Source organism: Saccostrea cucullata, unplaced genomic scaffold (assembly GCF_032062105.1).
Source record: "Saccostrea cucullata isolate Sc308-1 unplaced genomic scaffold, CSIRO_AGI_Scuc_v1 ctg770, whole genome shotgun sequence".
NCBI lineage: Eukaryota > Metazoa > Mollusca > Bivalvia > Ostreida > Ostreidae > Saccostrea > Saccostrea cuccullata.
In genome coordinates, this window is record NW_026925606.1 from 179,507 (window position 1) to 199,119 (window position 19,613).

A 19,613-nucleotide genomic window follows, 5' to 3' on the forward strand; every position below is an offset into this window, starting at 1 on the left:
TTTTTATTGTTTCATTTAAATCTGATCTTTATTTATTGTCTAGTTGTTGATGGAAGTTCGACCAGTTTATACTCCAGCTGATTATAAAATTGCTAGGCAACACAATTCAGACAAAAGCGGAAAAGCAATATTACCACGTAAGTAATCACAAATGATTTTTCAATACACTTTTCTAGTAGACCTTAATAAAGATTTAAACTTATATATTTTGGAAGATTTTACATGTATGGTTTAGATAAAAAGGTCTTATTTAATTTACATTTTACTATAATTGAATTTCACTTGTATCAAGCAATTCCATTGGCTGAATCATTCAGAGGAACATATAATATTTTGTATAACATAACTTGCCTACGGCACAATAAGCAATAATAATCTCACAAACGTATTACTCCGCTTGACGTTCATTTTAAATGATGCTATATTTTTAAGCCTTTTTACGGAGGTAAAATTGTCTCATTGTCTACACTGAAATTAAATTATAAGAAATGAAGCTTATTGTCCCCCGCTTTCGCGAAAGCGAGGGGACATTAAATCTCATTCGTCTGTCCGTCTGTCGGTCTGTCAGTCTGTCCGTCTGTCAGTCTGTCCATCACAAAAAACTTTAACCTTGCCCATAACTTTTGATTCAGTGGAGCTATGACTTTCATATTTCACATGTGTATTCCTTGTGACAAGACCTTTCTTTGGGTACCACCAAATTTGACCTTTTGACCTTGACCTTGGAGTTTGACCCACTTTTACACAAAAATTCCAATTTTTTACTTTGGCCATAACTTTTGAAAAGTAGGTAATAGGACTTTCATATTTCACATATGTATTGTTTGTGACAAGACCTTTTATTGGATAACAACAACCTTGACCTTTTGACCTTGACCTTGGAGATTTACTTACTTATGAAAAAACGTTAACCTTGACTATAACTTTTGAACGGTGAGGACTAAGGCTTTCGTACTTCACATATGTAATCCTTGTGAGATGACCTTTCATTGGATACCAATAACTTTTACCCTTTGACCTTGACCTTGGAGTTTTAACTAATTTTTAAAAACTTTAACCTTGGTCACAACTTTTAAACAGTAGATACTATGACTTTTATATATTTCACATATGTATTCCTTGTGGCAAGACATTTCATTGGATACAAACAACCTTGACCTTTTGACCTTGACCTTTGAGATTTACGTACTTTTGAAAAAACTTTAACCTTGACCATAACTTTTGAACAGTAAGGGCTAGGGCTTTCAAACTTTTCATATTTTATCCTTGAGAGAAAACCGTAAATTGGATATCATCAACTTTGACCCTTTGATCTTGACCTTGGAGTTGACCTACTTTTAAAAAACGTTTTACTTTGCCCATAACTTTTTAACGGTCATTCATCCTTAAAAAAATCAACTTCAATGATACTTTCTAAATAAATGACATATGATGGGGTGTTCATTTTAGACACAATATGTCATAAAAAATAACATCTCACCCACAAATACACCGAAAGCGGGGGACCACAATTCTTTGAATTTGCTTGTTTCAAGTTATTATATAAGATATAACATAACTTGGGACAGTTTACGCTTGTTTATGAACCGCTTTGCGGTTTATAAAGCGTAAAACTTCCCCAAGTTATGTTATATCGTATAACATAAGTGGAAATAAGCTTCATTTCTTAAATAAAAAAGAAAGTTGGGTGCAATTAAGATATTTAGAGACATATCTGAATCTATTATCTTGAAAAAATTATTTTGCTTTGTCATTGTAGTCGACAAGTACAGTTTGTACTTGACTTCTTCAATTCCAAAACGAGGCAGCTTCATCAATGCAATCAACATTTCCGTAAGTATAGATATTTTTCAAATCGTTAGTATATCTTAACCGTAATAACAGAATTTCGTCATATTTACTTCCATTTTCCACAGTCGTACACAAGAGAGGGCGCCTTCATAGTGACGAAATATCCAACACCAGATGACGCAATAGACTTTCTGCGGCTTCTCATTGATCACGAGTCTGACACAGTCATCTGCATGGATCCTTTAAATGAAATTGAATCGGTTTGTATAAGTAAACGTTTATATTTTTGAATTTTAACAATTTTACATTCAATTTACCTGTTTATGTGATTTTCACGAATAGCTCAAAATTCCAATTAAGACGCATTTAAAATTAAAATTTTTGAAAAGTATTTCTTTTTTTATGTGCGTGCAATCTGATTTTCTTCACTTCTATCATCATAATTGGTATTTATTAATATTTTGAATAAACCAAGGAAGATAAATATCAGCGAGATTGAATATTGAAACATAATAAATTTTCAGACTAAAGCATGGATGGCGGATCCCACTTCTTCAAGATCCGCTCCTCCCTTTACTGTACAGTATGAGACACACACAGATACAGATGTTAAGACAACGACGTTAAAGATCGTGAAAGACGAGGTGAGAAAGAGCATTATTAATTCTGGGTTAATGATGATAATAAAAGTGAAAAGACAACAAAACTGCTTATTTTAAGGGATGATTTTATTTAGAAAATACACACCTAAGATATGTTTTTTAAAGGAAATATATCTTAATATGATGTAATTTTGCAAGACATCTAAAGAAAAAAATAACTACATTTGTTTCATTGTTAAAAAAAATTAAGAAATATATTTTCTTTAAAATGATTTAGAATATATAAGGAATGTTTTTAAAAAATCACACAGACTTGTCACGTAGGCATATTTCTTGAAGCACACTAAACTGAAAAACATTCCTTATATTTACATTTTACATGTTTGGAAGCAACTAAAATATGCTAAATATTTAAATTTCTCGCTGCCCTATATCGTAGCGTTTTTACTAACGTCGCTGCAGCCTCATTGTGACGTCACGTTAACGCACGTTTCTCTGTGTATATTTCTACGCGCGAGTATACACGGAAATGGTTTTCAAATCAATTTCACAGTTGGCTCACTAGAAAAACACAGCGAATGTAAATATTAAAGAATGAACCAGATACAATAAGATGCTTAAAATTCTGTCAATTTTGTTTTGTTTTGTACTTTGTTAAAATTGTAAGGTTCTCTTATATAGGAAACACATACTGTAACAATAGTAGAACCCAAAGGATCCCTGAAGTCATCTGGAACGTCTCATGACACATCGTCTCTCAGAAGCTTAATTTCGTATGCTCAGAATATTTCCTCAGAAAGACCAATCACTGTCGTCAGCAAGTAGGTCAACTATAAAAACAATTATATGAAAATATATATTATCGTTTTAGGAATCAGAATTTACAATACATATCGTATTATCTTCCTAGCACTGAGAATTTATAACATTTTGGATAAAAAGATTAATATAGGGATAATTAAGAAATAAGATATCATTTTTAGAGTTGCATTGGGGTATGACATGAAGTCGGTCACGTGATCAAATTCTATAACGCCCGAAGGGCGTTATAGTAGATTTGATCACATACTGACTTCATGTCATACCCCAATGAAACTCTAAAAAATATTTTCTTTTTTATATTTATATTTTACGTTTTCATTCATGTAACAAAAAAATATAGGCATTATTTAGACTAAGATTTTGAAATGCAACGTAACGTCACAGTCGGAACTTTCCAAATTGCACGTGCAGTTTGCTTTCCATACGCAAGAAAGTCTGATCATGTGACCGACTTCATGTCATCGAAAATTGAATGTCATTTTTTTAGTATTGTCATATAAGGAAAGACATTGGCAAATGTAAATATATTAAATTATATGATATATACCAGAAAGAAAACATTAATTTAGTGACAAAGTACAAGAGAGTAAACATCAGTCAGCTGTAATCCCTCGTAAAAGTTTTATGTCATTTGTTCCACTTACTATGCATTCATATCTTAGTTGTGCAGGAAGGTTGAATTCTAACATTCTAACAAAACTTGCTCATAATTATTTTAAAACAAAATCTTAAAAATAAATTCAGTAAACACCATATTAATATAGCAACCATTTTGTTGTAAACAACAAAAACAAACATATTTTCCTTACAGAGACGGGGCCAGTTTGTGCGGTGTTTTCTGTTCTGTATATAATGTGATACAGCAGCTCACTATGGATGAAAATGTTGACGTATTTACTGCTGTCCGACTTTTACAGAAAAGGAGACCAGAACTTTGTTCAACACAGGTAAGGAGCTAGTACTTGTAAATTTTATCCAGGAGGTGGCATCCAAAGCTAATATTTTATCTCTAATGATTTTTCCTTTATTAAATTTGATCCTTTATTGTGAATAATTCAGTCAAATTGCTGTGAATGAATTTGCTCCTGTTTGAAAGTGAAATGAGGTAAAGGGTTTTTCTGTTTCAAAAGCTAATTCCAAATTATCTTTAATCCTCTAGATATTACTTTATAATTTTTATTACTTTATAATTGTGTTTGTATATGCAATCCACTCATCCTAATAAGTTAGTCTTTTGAGCTTTTCCCTTCCCCGAAAAGCTATTTAATGTTTATTCAATTATATCAGTATAAAATACATTTTAAATGTACACCATTGGAAAAGTTAACTGAAATTCTGTAAAATGTTGAACAGTTAATTTTAGGGAATAATAATAATATATTTTATACTCCAGTTTTCTCGTATATTAGATAACCGTATTGAGGTTTATGATTTAAAATAATGCATAGTTTTTCTACTTTCAGGACGAATACCTGTTGATCTATAGAACTGTATGTGACCACATTGAGACTACATCAGAAAACGTTTATTACAACCAATAATCAGAGTCATGTCATCATCAGTACTTTAAATTTATTGTTAGAGTACAATGTTTTGACTATTTGCATAAACTTAAACAAGCTCAGCGAATGAGTTAGATATAAATGAAAAATTAAAATGTTATTTTTCTTTTAGATATATTAAAATCAATATTAAGACTATACAGATATTAGAGAGAGAGAGAGAGAGAGAGAGAGAGAGAGAGAGAGAGAGAGAGAGAGAGAGAGAGAGAGAGAGAGAGAGAAGCGATCCATTGAACAAATTGAAAGTCATTCTTTAATGTTGTATATATGTAAATAAAGAGGATAAGTTTTGAATTTTGTTTGTTTTTGTCACTTCTAATCTGAACATGTGATTGTATGCATTTTGCAACTAAACCTCGTAGCGCAATGAAACAATTAGTTTGATAATACTCTGCGATGTACTTTTTAACTCAGAGTAATATATATTTTGTAAAGTACTGGAAAAATGACCATCTCGAATACTTGTAGAGTTAATTCTGTAAAAAATGACATTGGAGAATAAATAGCTGCCAGTGTGAAGAATGAAACTGGTGATAACACCAACACATTAACTGAAGAAAAGAAGGATATGGAGATAACGAACAGTATTCAATCTCAGAGTCCATAAAACAATACAAAATAGGAGCAGAACAAACACAGAGTTCCGAAACATCAGAGGTGGGATCAGGTGCCATAGAGGAGTGAGCATCCCCTGCCGACCGGTCACACCCGCCGTGTGCTCCTTGTCATGATCAGGTAACGGAAAAATCCGTTGTCAATTGACTCAATTCAGTGTATAAATAATGGACTAACAATTAGTATGAAAAACGTCAGTCAGCATTTATTCAATAACAATTAATACTGATGTGTACTTTATATATTCATATTCTTTTTTTTGTGTAACCAACAAATAGCGTGCAATAGAGACATGGAATATTAAATGCAAAATTAATGCTAGTCATAGGTTCATGAAGGGATATAATAAAACATGTACATTTGTAAATATACACTATCTTTATGCAAACAATACTCAGGAAATCGTCCTAGTACAATTCCACGGGGGATAAAAATACGCAAATAAATAAATTGAATAGACATTCAGACATTTCTGGCACTCTTAGAGGAAAATCTTAGAGCTAATGTGACTTTTCTGATTTTTTTTCTCATTTTGTTTACCTATAAATTTTGCCCCTAAACACGTCATTTGACCTGGCTAAAGTTTGAAAGCATCATTAAAGTAATTTAATTTTAAATTTGATATATATGTAAGAACCTTTAATTCACTAGATCTTGATCTTAATATAATAATGGTTAACCCAAGGTATTTTTTCTACGATGGTAAAAGAGTTTTGGAGAGCGTCTGTTTTTTTTTTCTTCCTAGAAGTATGTAAAATGTAGATGGTAAATTGTGACAAAGCTCATATACACCAATATCGACAAGTCACCGGCTGGAAAGATCTTGTTAAAACATATGTATTTATCTCAGGAATGCTTTTAGGTTTTATGAGTAATACGTGGGTAAATCATGCAATCTTGTCGCGCACACATAAGTATATTTTATGAAGCATGCAAGATTGAAAGTCTGTGCGATTCAGACATCAATGATTTATTCTTTACTAAATACATATCATATTCAAAAGCCCCAAAATACGTATATTTTGACAACGTTAAAATCTGTTTAAGCATTTGATTCGATTTTTTGATTTGGAGGAAACTTTATATCATGTCACAGGTTTAGAAAAGTGGAAAAAATTTAGATTTTTCTCTCCTAAGATTGGAAAATTAGATACATTGGCAAGTATTAGTAATACTACAATAAAATAACAAAAATGTAAAAGTCAAACAAAACGAAAACCCTAGATTTGAACTGGCATTTCCAATGAAGAATTAAGGAAAGCTGTTATTAGTATGGGAGTTATTTCCATAGCAGACAAAAAAATACCCAGATTTCGTAGTCTTTAAAAAAAAAAACCCGGTAATTAGTATGTTCTTTGTCTCTTCTTTAGAATAAAAGAATAATGTCCAATTTTTTTTATAGGTATGGAGACTACTCTTCATGTGATTTCAAATTGAATTCCATGACAATACTTTATTTTCTACAAAATTCTATTTGTGTCACCAGCTCTAAGTTAAGTACAGAAAACGAAAGTTGATAGTGATTATGACGTCATAATGGATCTAGCACCAAAAGATAGTCTAAAGATATCTACTAAATAGTGGCCTTAAGTCTGATTTCTTTTCAAATAAAAATATCATTAATAGGAAATAATTTGGAGATTTTGGGCGATAGAATTCAGCATCATATCATTCTAGAGCGATTTATAGGTCGTTATGATAACCATATTCCTCAATGTCACCTGATTCCAGGTTTTTGAGTCCAAAACTCATTTGCTCCGATTTGTATTTTGAATGGATTTTTGAATTGAAACAATGTTTGTTATTTGCACATTTCACGAATATATAGGCAAAATATTATAAAAATACGTAAATAAACTCTCCATGTACATGTAACAAAGACATCTTATGTTTTTAACCTTCTCCGCAATTGTATTCCATAATGCAATACAACTACAATAATTGTCATAAACAAGAAATAGAAAAAAATGTTCATTTAAATGTATAAAGAAAGAACATTCCCCATAGTTTGTAAACTTAAGCTGTGACTTTAAATAAAAAAAGAATGTGGAAACATTTATATCTTAATGGCAATGTGTTGTTTTAGCTCATAGGCGTCGGAACCGGGGGGGGGGGGGGGGGGGGGGGGGGGCTAGCGGGGCTTAGCCCCCCCCCCCCACTTTTTTCCCCCAATATATACGTAGTATAGACATTGAACGTTGCTTCGTAGGTTTAGCCCCCCCCCCCCACTTTCCACAGACATGTCGCACTGTAGGTTAAAAATGGGGAAAGCGGTGGTGTTTGGACAAAAAAATCTTGCTACTGAAATTCGAACCCCCCCCCCCCCCCCCCCCCCCCCCCCACGAAATATGATTTTCGTGTTTGTGAAATGAAAACTTCCCCCTTTCATTTTTTGCTTGTGAGGTTTTTTTGAAGGTATTAAAGTTTTTTTTTTTTTTTTTTTTTTTTTTTTTACAATTAGTCCCACACTCCCACTTTTAATTTGCTTTCGACGCCAATGTAGCTATGAGTCTGTCAATAATTAATCTCGTTTTATAAATTGTTCGTATGTAGAGCATGTACTTGCATATCAAATCAACTAAGTTATTAAACCCGTATGCAGGTGATGAAGTTATATAATCCTGCATAAGTAAGGGAAGGTTACGATTGAAAAGTTAAAGTCATCAAGTTTATCTTGAAGCTTGGTAATTATGATAACCATTAACGTCTTTTACAAGTATAATTTCGATCTAAATGTGAAACGTCAATTTTAATAACATGAAGTTTGATGCTATTTATTATATATATGCGATAATATAAATATTTTTAAAAATACAAAGAATTTTGATCAATTTAATATCATAGAATCAAATACGTAATTATACAAATAATCATTCAAACGATTTATTTAGAAAACAGAAGCGCTCAGATATTCTGGAATATTTGCATCTTTAATAACAGTGCACTGTAAATTGTAGCAATGAGAAAAAAAATCTTCCATAAAAAACTTAAACGTAAAATTCCCGAACTTTCATACAGATCACATATCTGATATATTTAGAACCAGTGTTGTCATTACAGTGATATTTAAACATGACCTCATTCGGAAGTTTAAAACAGCTGTGTATGTAGCTAGGTTATTGATAACAATTTACTTCCTGTTATCAAGGCACCCAATATCAAACAGAATGAGCGGTTTAGTTTGGCTGTTAAATTGTTTGTGTGGAATTCTATTGACTGGAAATGTTCTTTTTGCTTATGGTAACATTCATTATCAAATTAATTTCGGTGAATCTTATTTCCTCTCTCGAAACAACGTGAGCTATTAGGGTAGAATGCTTGATTTCCAACATTGGAATGCATAATTTTTTGTTTTTGTCGTGTATCCTTATTTTGCAGGATTCAAAGAAGTGGCTAAGGCCATACTCCCAATCAAATTATTCTACAATTCCGAATAAAACTTTAGAATATAACAAATTCTGATATATTGAATTAATGGGTGACAGCGAGATATAATTTTCATCCTTTTATCATAAATTTTCAAAAATATATTTGGTAAAGGAATTGGGTGATTTTGTAATTTTATGCGTTATATATGTTTTTGTGTTATATTCTACAAATTTGTTTCATTTTTATTCACAGACAATATAGCATTAAACAAGCCTGCTTGGCAACAGTATCCGTATTCCCCCACTAGATGGGGAGCAGATAAAGCTGTGGATGGGCTGTATTCAATTCGGAGTGCCGCGGGAGGACAGTGTACTATATCTGACAATAATAAGAGAACTGCCACCTGGTGGGTGAATCTAGGAAGCGTGCTTAGTATATATCATATAACTATCTACACCAGGACGGACGATTTAGTGTGGGGTAATGTATTGAAAACTTGAATAAATATTAATCTTTATTCAAATTATTGTAAAGAAGTTGCAAAATTCATATATTAGCATTTCATATTGTCCTCTTGACGTCTTTCACTGTAATACATTTTAAAGACGTTTTTCATTGAAGGTTTTATTTTATTTGTCAGCTTGTTTTTAAAATCATTTTAAACTATTAAAATAAATTTAAATTCATGACCTAATCAATGCTAAAATTCTCAGATATAAGAATATTAGCTATCTTATACTTATTCTGCGACAATTTTCTATAGACGATAAATATGCATAAGGTTTGAATTTATTGAATTCATTGTTGAACGAATAGTAAATTGAACATTGATTGTAGTAGCATATTTCAAATATCAAAATGTCTGTTAGAAAGAAAGTTTTCAATACATTTAAAATGTAAATAGAAGGATTATTTTATATAAACTTTGGTGTGAAATATTGGTGTGTAAATCACACAGACTTGCACGGTGGCATATCTTTCATGCAAGAGCACTTCCAGAATACATGTATGCTTACGAGATAAGTCTGTGTAATTTACACACCAAAAATTTACACTAAATCTTAAACACTCCTTAATGTAATTTTTGGAAAAAAGAATGTTTTAGTGAAGTCTTACTCGGGTATAGTATAAATTAAACATTAAATGAGGTCGTTAAGATGATTTCTTATTGAAATCCTCCAAAATAATTATCTTGGATAGAGAAACTTGCATGTTTTTGTCAATATCACAACTACGAATTATAATTTTAAATATCTTTCTCTAGACGCAGGAAATGGTTACACATCCCGATTCCTTGGATTCTCGGTCTACATATCGAACACAACCAACAAGGATGAAGGGTTCCTATGTTTTAAAGACACAGTGTACACCACGGCCACAATACCAAATACCACTACAATAACATGTATACAACATGGACAGTACGTCATTTATTATAATGAGAGACTTTCAGGAGTTACTTACCCCAGCTATTATTCTCCGTTTGCACACCTTGAGCTATGTGAACTTGAAGTTTATGGTAAGGTTATGCAACCAAAATAATTTGTTTTAGAAAAGATATATTCTACGCAAGTCTATTGAGACCAGTTCAGCTAAAGAAATAGTTTGCCTAATATAAGCTCAATGCACGTTGCGATAACAATTCACGTCGGCCGTAAATTGCACTTTTTTTTTGCATTACGGGATCTGTAGTGTTATGGTCAAAGACAAATATATAAAACCGTAACGCTACAGATCTGCAGCTAACACTAAATAGAAAAACTATCCAAATGTAAAAAAAAAAATAACAGTAACTTAATTTATAGTGAGCGTTTGATTACTAAATATAAGAAAATAACGTCACAAAAAACAAGAAAAATTGATGTAACCATCAACTGTCGCCTGGGAAATAAATAAAATTAACAATGGAAATGGGTCTTCGATATGTGTGAAAAAGGCATGCGTCTAAATGATGGAGACGATAGTCGAGAATATTTTAAAAACTTATAGTCGGATGATAATCAAACAGAAACGATACCATTTTTTAACTTTTCAATTCCTCAAGTAAATGTTGGCTGCATAAAATATGAATTGAAACTAGACTCATGCATCACCTATTTTCAAAAATGTATTTCACTTTCAGAATATAAAACACGAAATGTGTAGAGTACGTTTTATCCGAGAAGTAAAATTCGATGATCTAAAAAAAAGGGACCTGTCGTTTTTTTCAATAGTAAATGAGAAGCAGCGTTATATATTTTATATCAAAAACATTTATATTTTTACAAATTCACTTCATGTAAGTAAATATATTAAGTATCTCGTAATTTATAAAGGGAAAACATTTCGACTGACAATCTTTTTAATGTTTAGAAAGCCTTTCACTCTGAATAACCCACCTCAGTCTCCATACATCAACGCTTAAACTTATATGTATAGAGCAGCCCAGTTCTCCAGGCTGCAATAAAATTTCAATAAAAAGTACTATCAATTTCTTATGAAAATCATACTTGTTTGCTGTACACCACGTGCAATCTTACGAGGGACGTTCAATAAATAATGTCATAAGCTCGATGACATACAGCATAGTAGTCATATGACATAAAGCTTGACTTTCTATCATTATTGAATCTTTAATGAATTGATAACAGTTTGTGTGACCACTTTTCATCGCATTATTTCATCGTGGGAAGCTGGAAACAAGGGCTATTTGAGACACTGTATTAAAAAATTAATGGTAAAGAATCAGTAAACTAGAGTAAAATTAAACGCTTCATTAAAGCAGTTGTAAAACTTATTAATATCCCAAAAATATATTAACTGAGATATGTAAAATTTACAGCAGCCAATGCCTGTTTTATAGAAAGGTGAACATATAGATTTCAATAAACAAAAATTATATAATGGGCATCAAAAATGGGTACCGTCCTTTGCAGCAATGACTCACAATAACTGATGTAAATTTGCGAAATTTCAACAAAGTATCACTGATTATGTTTTTTTGACTTTAAGATACATAGTAGAGTTGATAAAAATCATTTTGGGGATACATGTAGTTCATACTGTTTTAAAGAAATATTTTATAGTAAAAAAGTTTAATACTCAAAGGTCACCCTATATTTTGAAAAATGAGTGAAGACAACAGCGTATAGGAATAGCCAAACATTATTTAAAAAAATTAAAAAAATGTACTTATCCACGTTTATATGAAATTCTAACATATAATGAAATATTCGATGAGGAAGGTTTTCTGGAGGAGTCTAGAAAACAACTTTTTGCAAAAAAAATTTGAAATGTTTATGAGAAGAAAGAAACAGAATGAGGCATTAACTGCATTAAATGTCTTCATGATGGCGTCCAAACCCACAGGCCATGAAGAGTAAAGGAGTTTTGGGGATAAACAGAAAGTTAATGTTTTGTCATACCAACAAAATTTGCCAGATCTTTCAACCTTTGACTTGTTTCATTTCCTAAACTTAGAAAAACATATATAAGAAAAAAAAAACTAGTAAAGCAAATCATAGGATCAGCCATATTCCAGTATACGAAGGGTCATACTCAAAAATGTGTTCGAAAATTTTACATGTTTAGAAACACAAAGAATATACTTTTATTAACGTAGCTTTATTGTGACCTTACGTTAACGCATGTTTCTCCGTGAATATTTCTATACACAGTTTACACAAAATGATATTCAAATAAATTTCACATTTGGTTTCGTTGAAAAAATTATCGAATGTAATTTTTTAAAAAAATTACTAAGGTTTCTACTCTGATAGCAAAACTTTACACTTAGCGGACTAAATTGTGTGGAAATAACCTTTACACCGGTATTAGTCTCATATGACAGCATTCAGTTTTATTGTGTACTAAATGTTTTATTTTGTATTAAGAACAATTTGAAATTATATTTAACTGATATGCGAAATTAAGCATCAGAAACTACCACATCAATATTTAAATTCCGATTAATTGATTAATATTAAAATGTTCATTGGTAATGCAACCATATAGGTGAATAAAAAGACAACTTATATTTTATTACTTTATAAATAAAATTCATGCATTTGAAAGTTTCAAACAAAAAAGAGAAAATATAAGATCGAAAGATAGCAAATTTCACCTTATTGTATACTTAGTAGTTATTTTATTCATTAATAATTATTCAATTCAATTAGGATGCCCTACCTCTGGTGTTTATGGAGAAAATTGTAATATACCGTGTCCACAGAATTGTCAGGAAGGCCATTGTAGCATTGTGTATGGGACTTGTGTTGGGTGTGTTGAAGGTTACAGAGGTTCAAGATGTGAACAAGGTTTGTATATGAGAGAGAGAGAGAGAGAGAGAGAGAGAGAGAGAGAGAGAGAGAGAGAGAGAGAGAGAGATTTTTTAAGAAATGTGCATTTCTTCAATGCAATACTCAATGACAAAATATGAACAAAACATTTTTTTAACGGTGTAAACCTAATTTGCATCTAATTTTCCACGATCATCAAAAACAACGCCCTTTATTTGGTTGTTTTTTTTTCAATTAAAAGTTGCAGTTACTTAAGTTGAAAAGTTTACGATGGTTGTTTATATCTGCTGTCGTAGTCGCAACCTTAGTTTTCGTACTATCGAGCAAAGAAAATATTTTGTTTTTATGAATTGATGATAATAAATAACTGCTGAATTTTTCGATTCAGTCACTTTTTACCACCTTGGTCTCACCTAAAAAAAAAAGATTTTTTTTCATGAAAAAGTGAAAATTTCAACTCTACATTCAATCTCTGAATAATGAAAAGTGCTGCTAGAATCCCACATTTCACAGAAATAATTATTCTACGCTTTAGGATAAAATCTTACCAAGATTTTTTTCTCCATTAAAATTCATAGAAAAAATATTTTAAATTTACTTGAAGAGCAAACTCGTTGTTATGAATCATATGGCGATAACGAACAATATTCAAGATAGAAAAAAAAAATCATTAAACAACACAACATATATAGGAGAAGAACGATCACAGACCTCCAAAATAATTCAGAAAAACTTCTTTTTCTTTTTTTGTGTTATGTTTTATATTGAATCGAATTAACCATCTTTGTTAATGATAGTAGAGACTTCATTGAATGCATTTTTATGATTGTATTATTATATTATTACTAACAATATCTATACTCTCAAAAACTTTCCATATTCTTTTTTGAATGTATCTTTTATTTTCAATATTTTCAATATGCATTTATTTCTAAGAGAAAAAATATATAAAAGTTCAATGTTGCAGAATGTGACAGCGGGTTTTACGGTGCAGATTGTAGTCTATCATGTGGATCATGTTTGAATTTCGAGCAGTGTCACCACATCAATGGAACATGCTTACAAGGATGTGACAGAGGATTTCAGGGACATACATGTACAAACGGTTGGCAACATCTTTCATCGCTCACGTTAAAGGCCATGTCTAAAGTAGAACGTTGTTCTATTTTAGTCGTATTTTCTGGCTAGAAACTGTCTTTTTCATCCAACTCAATCGGGCAAAAATGTAATAAAATAAGTTTTTCATACTGGAATCAGGGTTTGGAATTTTATTGCAGAACACATCGATCATTCAAAATGTACTATTTTTTCCCTCCAAAAATACGTACGAAACTCTACATCTGTACATTTCTTTCGACTCCTATAATACACTTATTTCTGAAAATTAATTTGTACTCTTTAAAAATGTACTGAATATCTACTAAGAAAATATACATTAGCCAAAACAATGTTCTGAAGTAGCAATGTTTTTCCCTTGTTTTGTATTAACTTTTGTTTGCATTCTAGAATGCCCTACCGGGCTTTATGGCTACAACTGCATTGAAACATGTAACGTAAACTGTGGAGTCCCTGGTAGATGTGACAGAAAGACAGGGGAATGTCAAGGTGGTTGCCAGGCGGGATGGAAGGGGACAAAATGTGATAATAGTAATAACATTCTAATATTATGCAAATTTATTAATATTGGATAGTCCTGTTTATAGAACAAAATAATTCTTCATTTTAGTAGAATAAAAATGGAATAAAATGTAAGAAAACATCATCGAAACTAAACAAAATTGAAGAAATGTAATTTTATTGAATCTATATCACATGCAAGAAGGACACCTGCAAGGCATTACACTCAGAATTAGGCTGTTTTGTAAAATAAAATTATAAATTTTCAGTTTTAATTGCAATGCTTTGTGACAGATATGCTGAAATTTAGCTAAGTTATGCATGGTTTGCTTAGAAAAAAAAGATTTGGGATATTTTTCTTCTGTAGAATGTGATGGTGGTAAATTCGGACTAAACTGTGCTCAGTCATGCGGGGTCTGTCTTGATAAAGAACAATGTCATCACATAAACGGATCATGCTTGAATGGCTGCGATAGAGGTTACCAAGGAATTAATTGTACACAAGGTGACAAAATCAGTTCTTGAAAAGTGAAAATAGTAATATACTAGAGGTACTGTGAGAAATGAGCTCATTAAATGATACTCCCCGTCTCCCATAATGTCGATGTTTTGCTATTATTTTACGGTAATGTGTAAAGAGGAATAACTTGTCTTATCAAATGTTATCCAAAAGCTTCTATAGGTGACGTCATAGGATATAAATATAGAATATAATGGCAATGTCCATGTTTTGCTATGGGAAAACTAAAATACCTATCGAATAAAAAAGTAAAATAAGAGGTGCACAATGGCAATATGTAATAAAGATTCTGTGAAAGTTTCATTAAATTTCACTCAGTAGTATAAGAGTAGTTGCGGATAAGAGATGGGTACCCCAAAGCGTAACAGACGGACGGACGGACGGACGTACAGACTGACGGAATTAACAATTACTATATACCCTCCCGCTTTTCAAGCCGGGGTTATAAATAACCTATGTTTCTTGTTTTAACTGCTATACAGACAATAATAAGAATAAGGACTCATAACAATATAAAATATGCGTTTATTTCTTTGATAAAAAAATCCATAAAACTTAAATTTTTCAACCCCTGATTACTATCATGAAATATTTACAATGCTTATCTAAATATGACAAAATAAAAAGAGAATCATATCGTGTTTTACTAGGCGCAACAATATTTATTCATAGAAAAAGAATGAAATATATTTAAAAAACGTATTCAGATAATAATTTATTCCTTTTAAGTCGTATTATTCTAAATATATGAAATGCTGTATACCATTGTTTGTCTTACATTTTTCTTAAAATTTAACAAAATGTATTTGTGAAACACTATGCGCCCGGCGACAACAAAGTTCGAACATCTATTTTAGCATATATGTTACAGACAAGGTCATTGTCCTATTTGTCATTTTGAAAGAACTTTATTAGTAAGGTATTAGTAAGGTATGCACGCCAAATATGAAGTCTCTATCTCCAATAGTTCAAAAAAGTTATGGCGAAGGATAACGTTAACAACAAACAGGCAAACAAATAAACAGACAAACAGACAGGACAAAAACAATATACACCCAAGATCCATCAATCCGGGCCCATAAAAATTTTAATAGGCTTTCTCCAATTCAGAATGCACCTGGGGTTTTCATGGCTACGGATGTAATGAGACATGCAGCACAGGGTGTTTTAATGGAACATGTGACGCCATGACAGGAGCCTGTCCACAGGTCAGTCAAACTGATTAAGGTTTAGACTTATGCTCAATCATATTTTTTTATAATTACTAATGCGTTCTACATTTATGTATAGAAAATACACAATTTTTCCTTTTTTTTTTTTTAAATTTTGTTGGCCATTAGAATGATACACATGTATCTCAATGAACAATAAGGTGTGTATTGCATTGAATTAAGTTACGAAAAAGATGTATTTATTCCCGAGAACTAAAAAAAAATGTTAAAACAATTAAAAAGGATATCATGCTCGATTCGATCCTGAATCAATATGTTTGAGGACTTTATACACTAGGATATCCCTGTTGCTGAATTTTAAAGAAACCCTTCTTGTTAACAAAATTTGTTTTAGATGAGTACAAAGATATATGCATTAAAAAAATATACAGTACGTTCAAATGTACTAATCAATAATTTCTAAAGTTATATGCATATTTTGAGAGGAAAAAAAACACCTTTACAGCACCGTACCGTGTACTCTTTTATTCGTCGTGCAGGTGGCTCCTCCTCCAGATTCACAAGAAATCAACACTGTTCCTATTATAGGAGGGGCTGTGGCAGTCATTGTTGTAAGCCTTGCGGTTGTCACATTAGTTTTTCTTTTCAGAAGGTAATTGTGATAAGTGAATATTACTTTTCCTTTACTCTATATATTTTTTTTATATTTTGCTAGCTTTCGTATGCAAAAAAGTTCTAGTATATTTAGTTAAAAAATGAAGACCGTGTTATAAAAGCTTTTTAGCACTGAAAATGTACTCAAATAAAAAAAAAATTGGCAACCTTTAAACCCAGTACTTCTGATATTACCGTATGTCTTTATGGAAATGGCATTATTGATGACTTATTTTAAAATGAAAGACTTTATCGGTCTGAATTTAACATAAGATTTTTATAAAATTCATTTATTTATAATATATATTTATCAATTGTTTTTATTAATTTAGGAATATTACAAATGGGACAGGAAAAGAACAAAATGATAAAGAGAAGAGAGCTGAACAGTTGTCCTCAGAAAATACTATACCTTATATGGATATCTATGATAAAATTAGTGAGAATGGGCCGTACCAAGAACTTGGACCAAGGACCGATGAATCTGATAATGGCGAATATCAGGGATTAGGACCCAGGACAGAGGAATCTGGTAATGGTGGATATCAGGAATTAGGACCCAGGACAGAGGTGTCTGATAATGGTGAATATCAGGGACTTGGACCAAGGATCAAAGATAAATCTAAAGACAACGGAGACTACCAGGAACTTGGTCAAATAAGTCAACCTTCTCATTATGACAAATTACATTAGTGTTGAGATGTGTAATTCATATTGTTAATTATCGGGATATGAGGTTTTCCTGTACGGTCAATTCCAAAGAGAGTATAGTGCAAATAGAAGCGTGAGATTCAGATAAACACTTGCTGTGTCGATCTATTTGGTTTAACTTTCATAGCAATACAATGATTGTAACGACAGAAAGAGGTCATTTATTGAGAAAATAATAATAACGTCGGTACTGCTCCCTCAATTATGGGATACCTAATCAATAGCTTATCATCTATGCAGAACAATCGAAGTTTTATTTAAAATACTTTTACCCTAAATATTGTGTATTTTATAGAGTCATTCCTTTATCTATCCGTTCATATGTGAATTAGCATAAACAGTTCACAAACTGATAACTTGTTTTTTTTTAATCTAAATTTACATTAGATGCTATCGTTTTTTTTCTCTCTTTCATCTTCTTCAGAATTTTATTCTTAGCATTTTGTTCCATTGAATGCTCAACACTGTACTTTCAGTTTAAAAATAAATGTTTCCATTTTCTTTTCTTTTTTTTTTAATTTTCCTTTTAAAATAGAGGTTAACCTTTTGGATCTCTTTTGTTAATTTCTACTCAAATATTATTATTAAAGTTTAAAAACAAATATTCTCTTGGTATACATGTAAACTGCATGTGCAGTAATTTGTGTCTTTCTGTAAAAAGGACAAGTTTGTGCACAAATACAAAAGAACAAAAGTCTTTTTTATAGTTTGTATAACATTGCTGTTCGAGACCAAAATCTAACACTACAAGAATTCGAGGACAAAAGGTTGCAAAATGGAAAGAATGCATTTTTTTTCGATGGTATATTTTCATAATACTTGTATACACTCTGCTATCAAGTTAAAGATTTTTGTTTTTTCTCCTTTTTTCTGCTTTCAAGCTTTTCATTTGATAGAGTCAATAAAGTTACATGCTGTTTTCATCGTCAATGCTTTAAAATTTATGAAATGGTGTCTATAAACAAATCAAAACACCCCTTGGGTACGTGACATTTAAGGTATCTAAATAGTGAACAAATATTGAAATCTATAAATTAAAGTAAAACAAAAATCGAATTTCTCTTTTAAAAATACAGAAGAGTGCGTATGTGTTTATGATTCATACTTAGAAAACAGTCCTTAAATGTTATAAGAGGTACAATTGTCATAGTATTTTTTTTCTTTAAAAGGTTTTCCACTACATAAGTTAATTCAGAAAATCAACCAAAAGTAATGAAAGAGAAAATCCCTCATCTTCTTCTCATTGCCAGCTTCTGACACAACCTGACAGATATTATATGTAAAAGAATATGTAACGTGTAAAAAAATATATAAAAGTTTCAATTTTTTGGTTAAGTGGCTCCTGAAAAGATTGTTTGTATTTTCCTGTACGTCCCGTTAGATAATATATTCACTCAAACAGATATGACAGAATATACAATATTGTATGTTAAAAAGGCCTAGAAATACAATGAACGTTATTTCATCTTTTCTTTTTTTAATTGCATTAACTACCGTATTTACGTTTAAAATTTCTGTACCTTGTACTGGATAAAGAAAAAAATATGAACTTGCAGATGTTTCAAATGATAATTTAACATTTATACTTATCTACTAGGAACACAGCCATACAGAGGAAATGTCAAGAATGTAAATACTTTGACGGAAGCTTGTTCAAGGATCTGTCATAAGATCATTTACATAGATACCAAATACAAGGAAGAAAGGTTAAATAAGGATTAAAACATCAAATCTGCATTAATCAGAATCCATACTAAAGAAAAATGAAAAAAAGAGAATAGAGAAATATGTACCTAGATTATAAAACTCATACATTCAAAAAGTAATCAATTTTAATCGAATCATCGACGCTCATCAAATCTTTTTTGGAAAAACATTACTAAAATCTGTTAATCATTTTA

General features: G+C 31.2%; 1 protein-coding gene across 7 annotated transcripts in view; it reads left to right on the forward strand.

Moving 5' to 3' along the window:
* The window catches only part of LOC134269336 (receptor-type tyrosine-protein phosphatase alpha-like), a 119,009-nt gene that overhangs the window by 52,608 nt on the left and 46,788 nt on the right, over window positions 1-19,613 (forward strand). Inside the window, exons 22-28 of one of the 7 annotated variants that reach the window (XM_062751532.1) lie at window positions 44-137; window positions 1,760-1,833; window positions 1,917-2,051; window positions 2,316-2,435; window positions 3,075-3,214; window positions 4,027-4,162; window positions 4,679-4,757. The exons of 4 other annotated variants lie outside the window; for them this stretch is intronic. In XM_062751532.1, the coding sequence (XP_062607516.1) occupies window positions 44-137; window positions 1,760-1,833; window positions 1,917-2,051; window positions 2,316-2,435; window positions 3,075-3,214; window positions 4,027-4,162; window positions 4,679-4,756 (777 nt within the window). In that variant the 3' untranslated portion in view covers window position 4,757. Of the gene's footprint in view, window positions 1-43; window positions 138-1,759; window positions 1,834-1,916; window positions 2,052-2,315; window positions 2,436-3,074; window positions 3,215-4,026; window positions 4,163-4,678; window positions 4,758-15,022; window positions 15,161-19,613 lie in introns of those variants that run through there. 2 more of the 7 variants (XM_062751533.1, XM_062751535.1) reach the window with 2 other exon arrangements.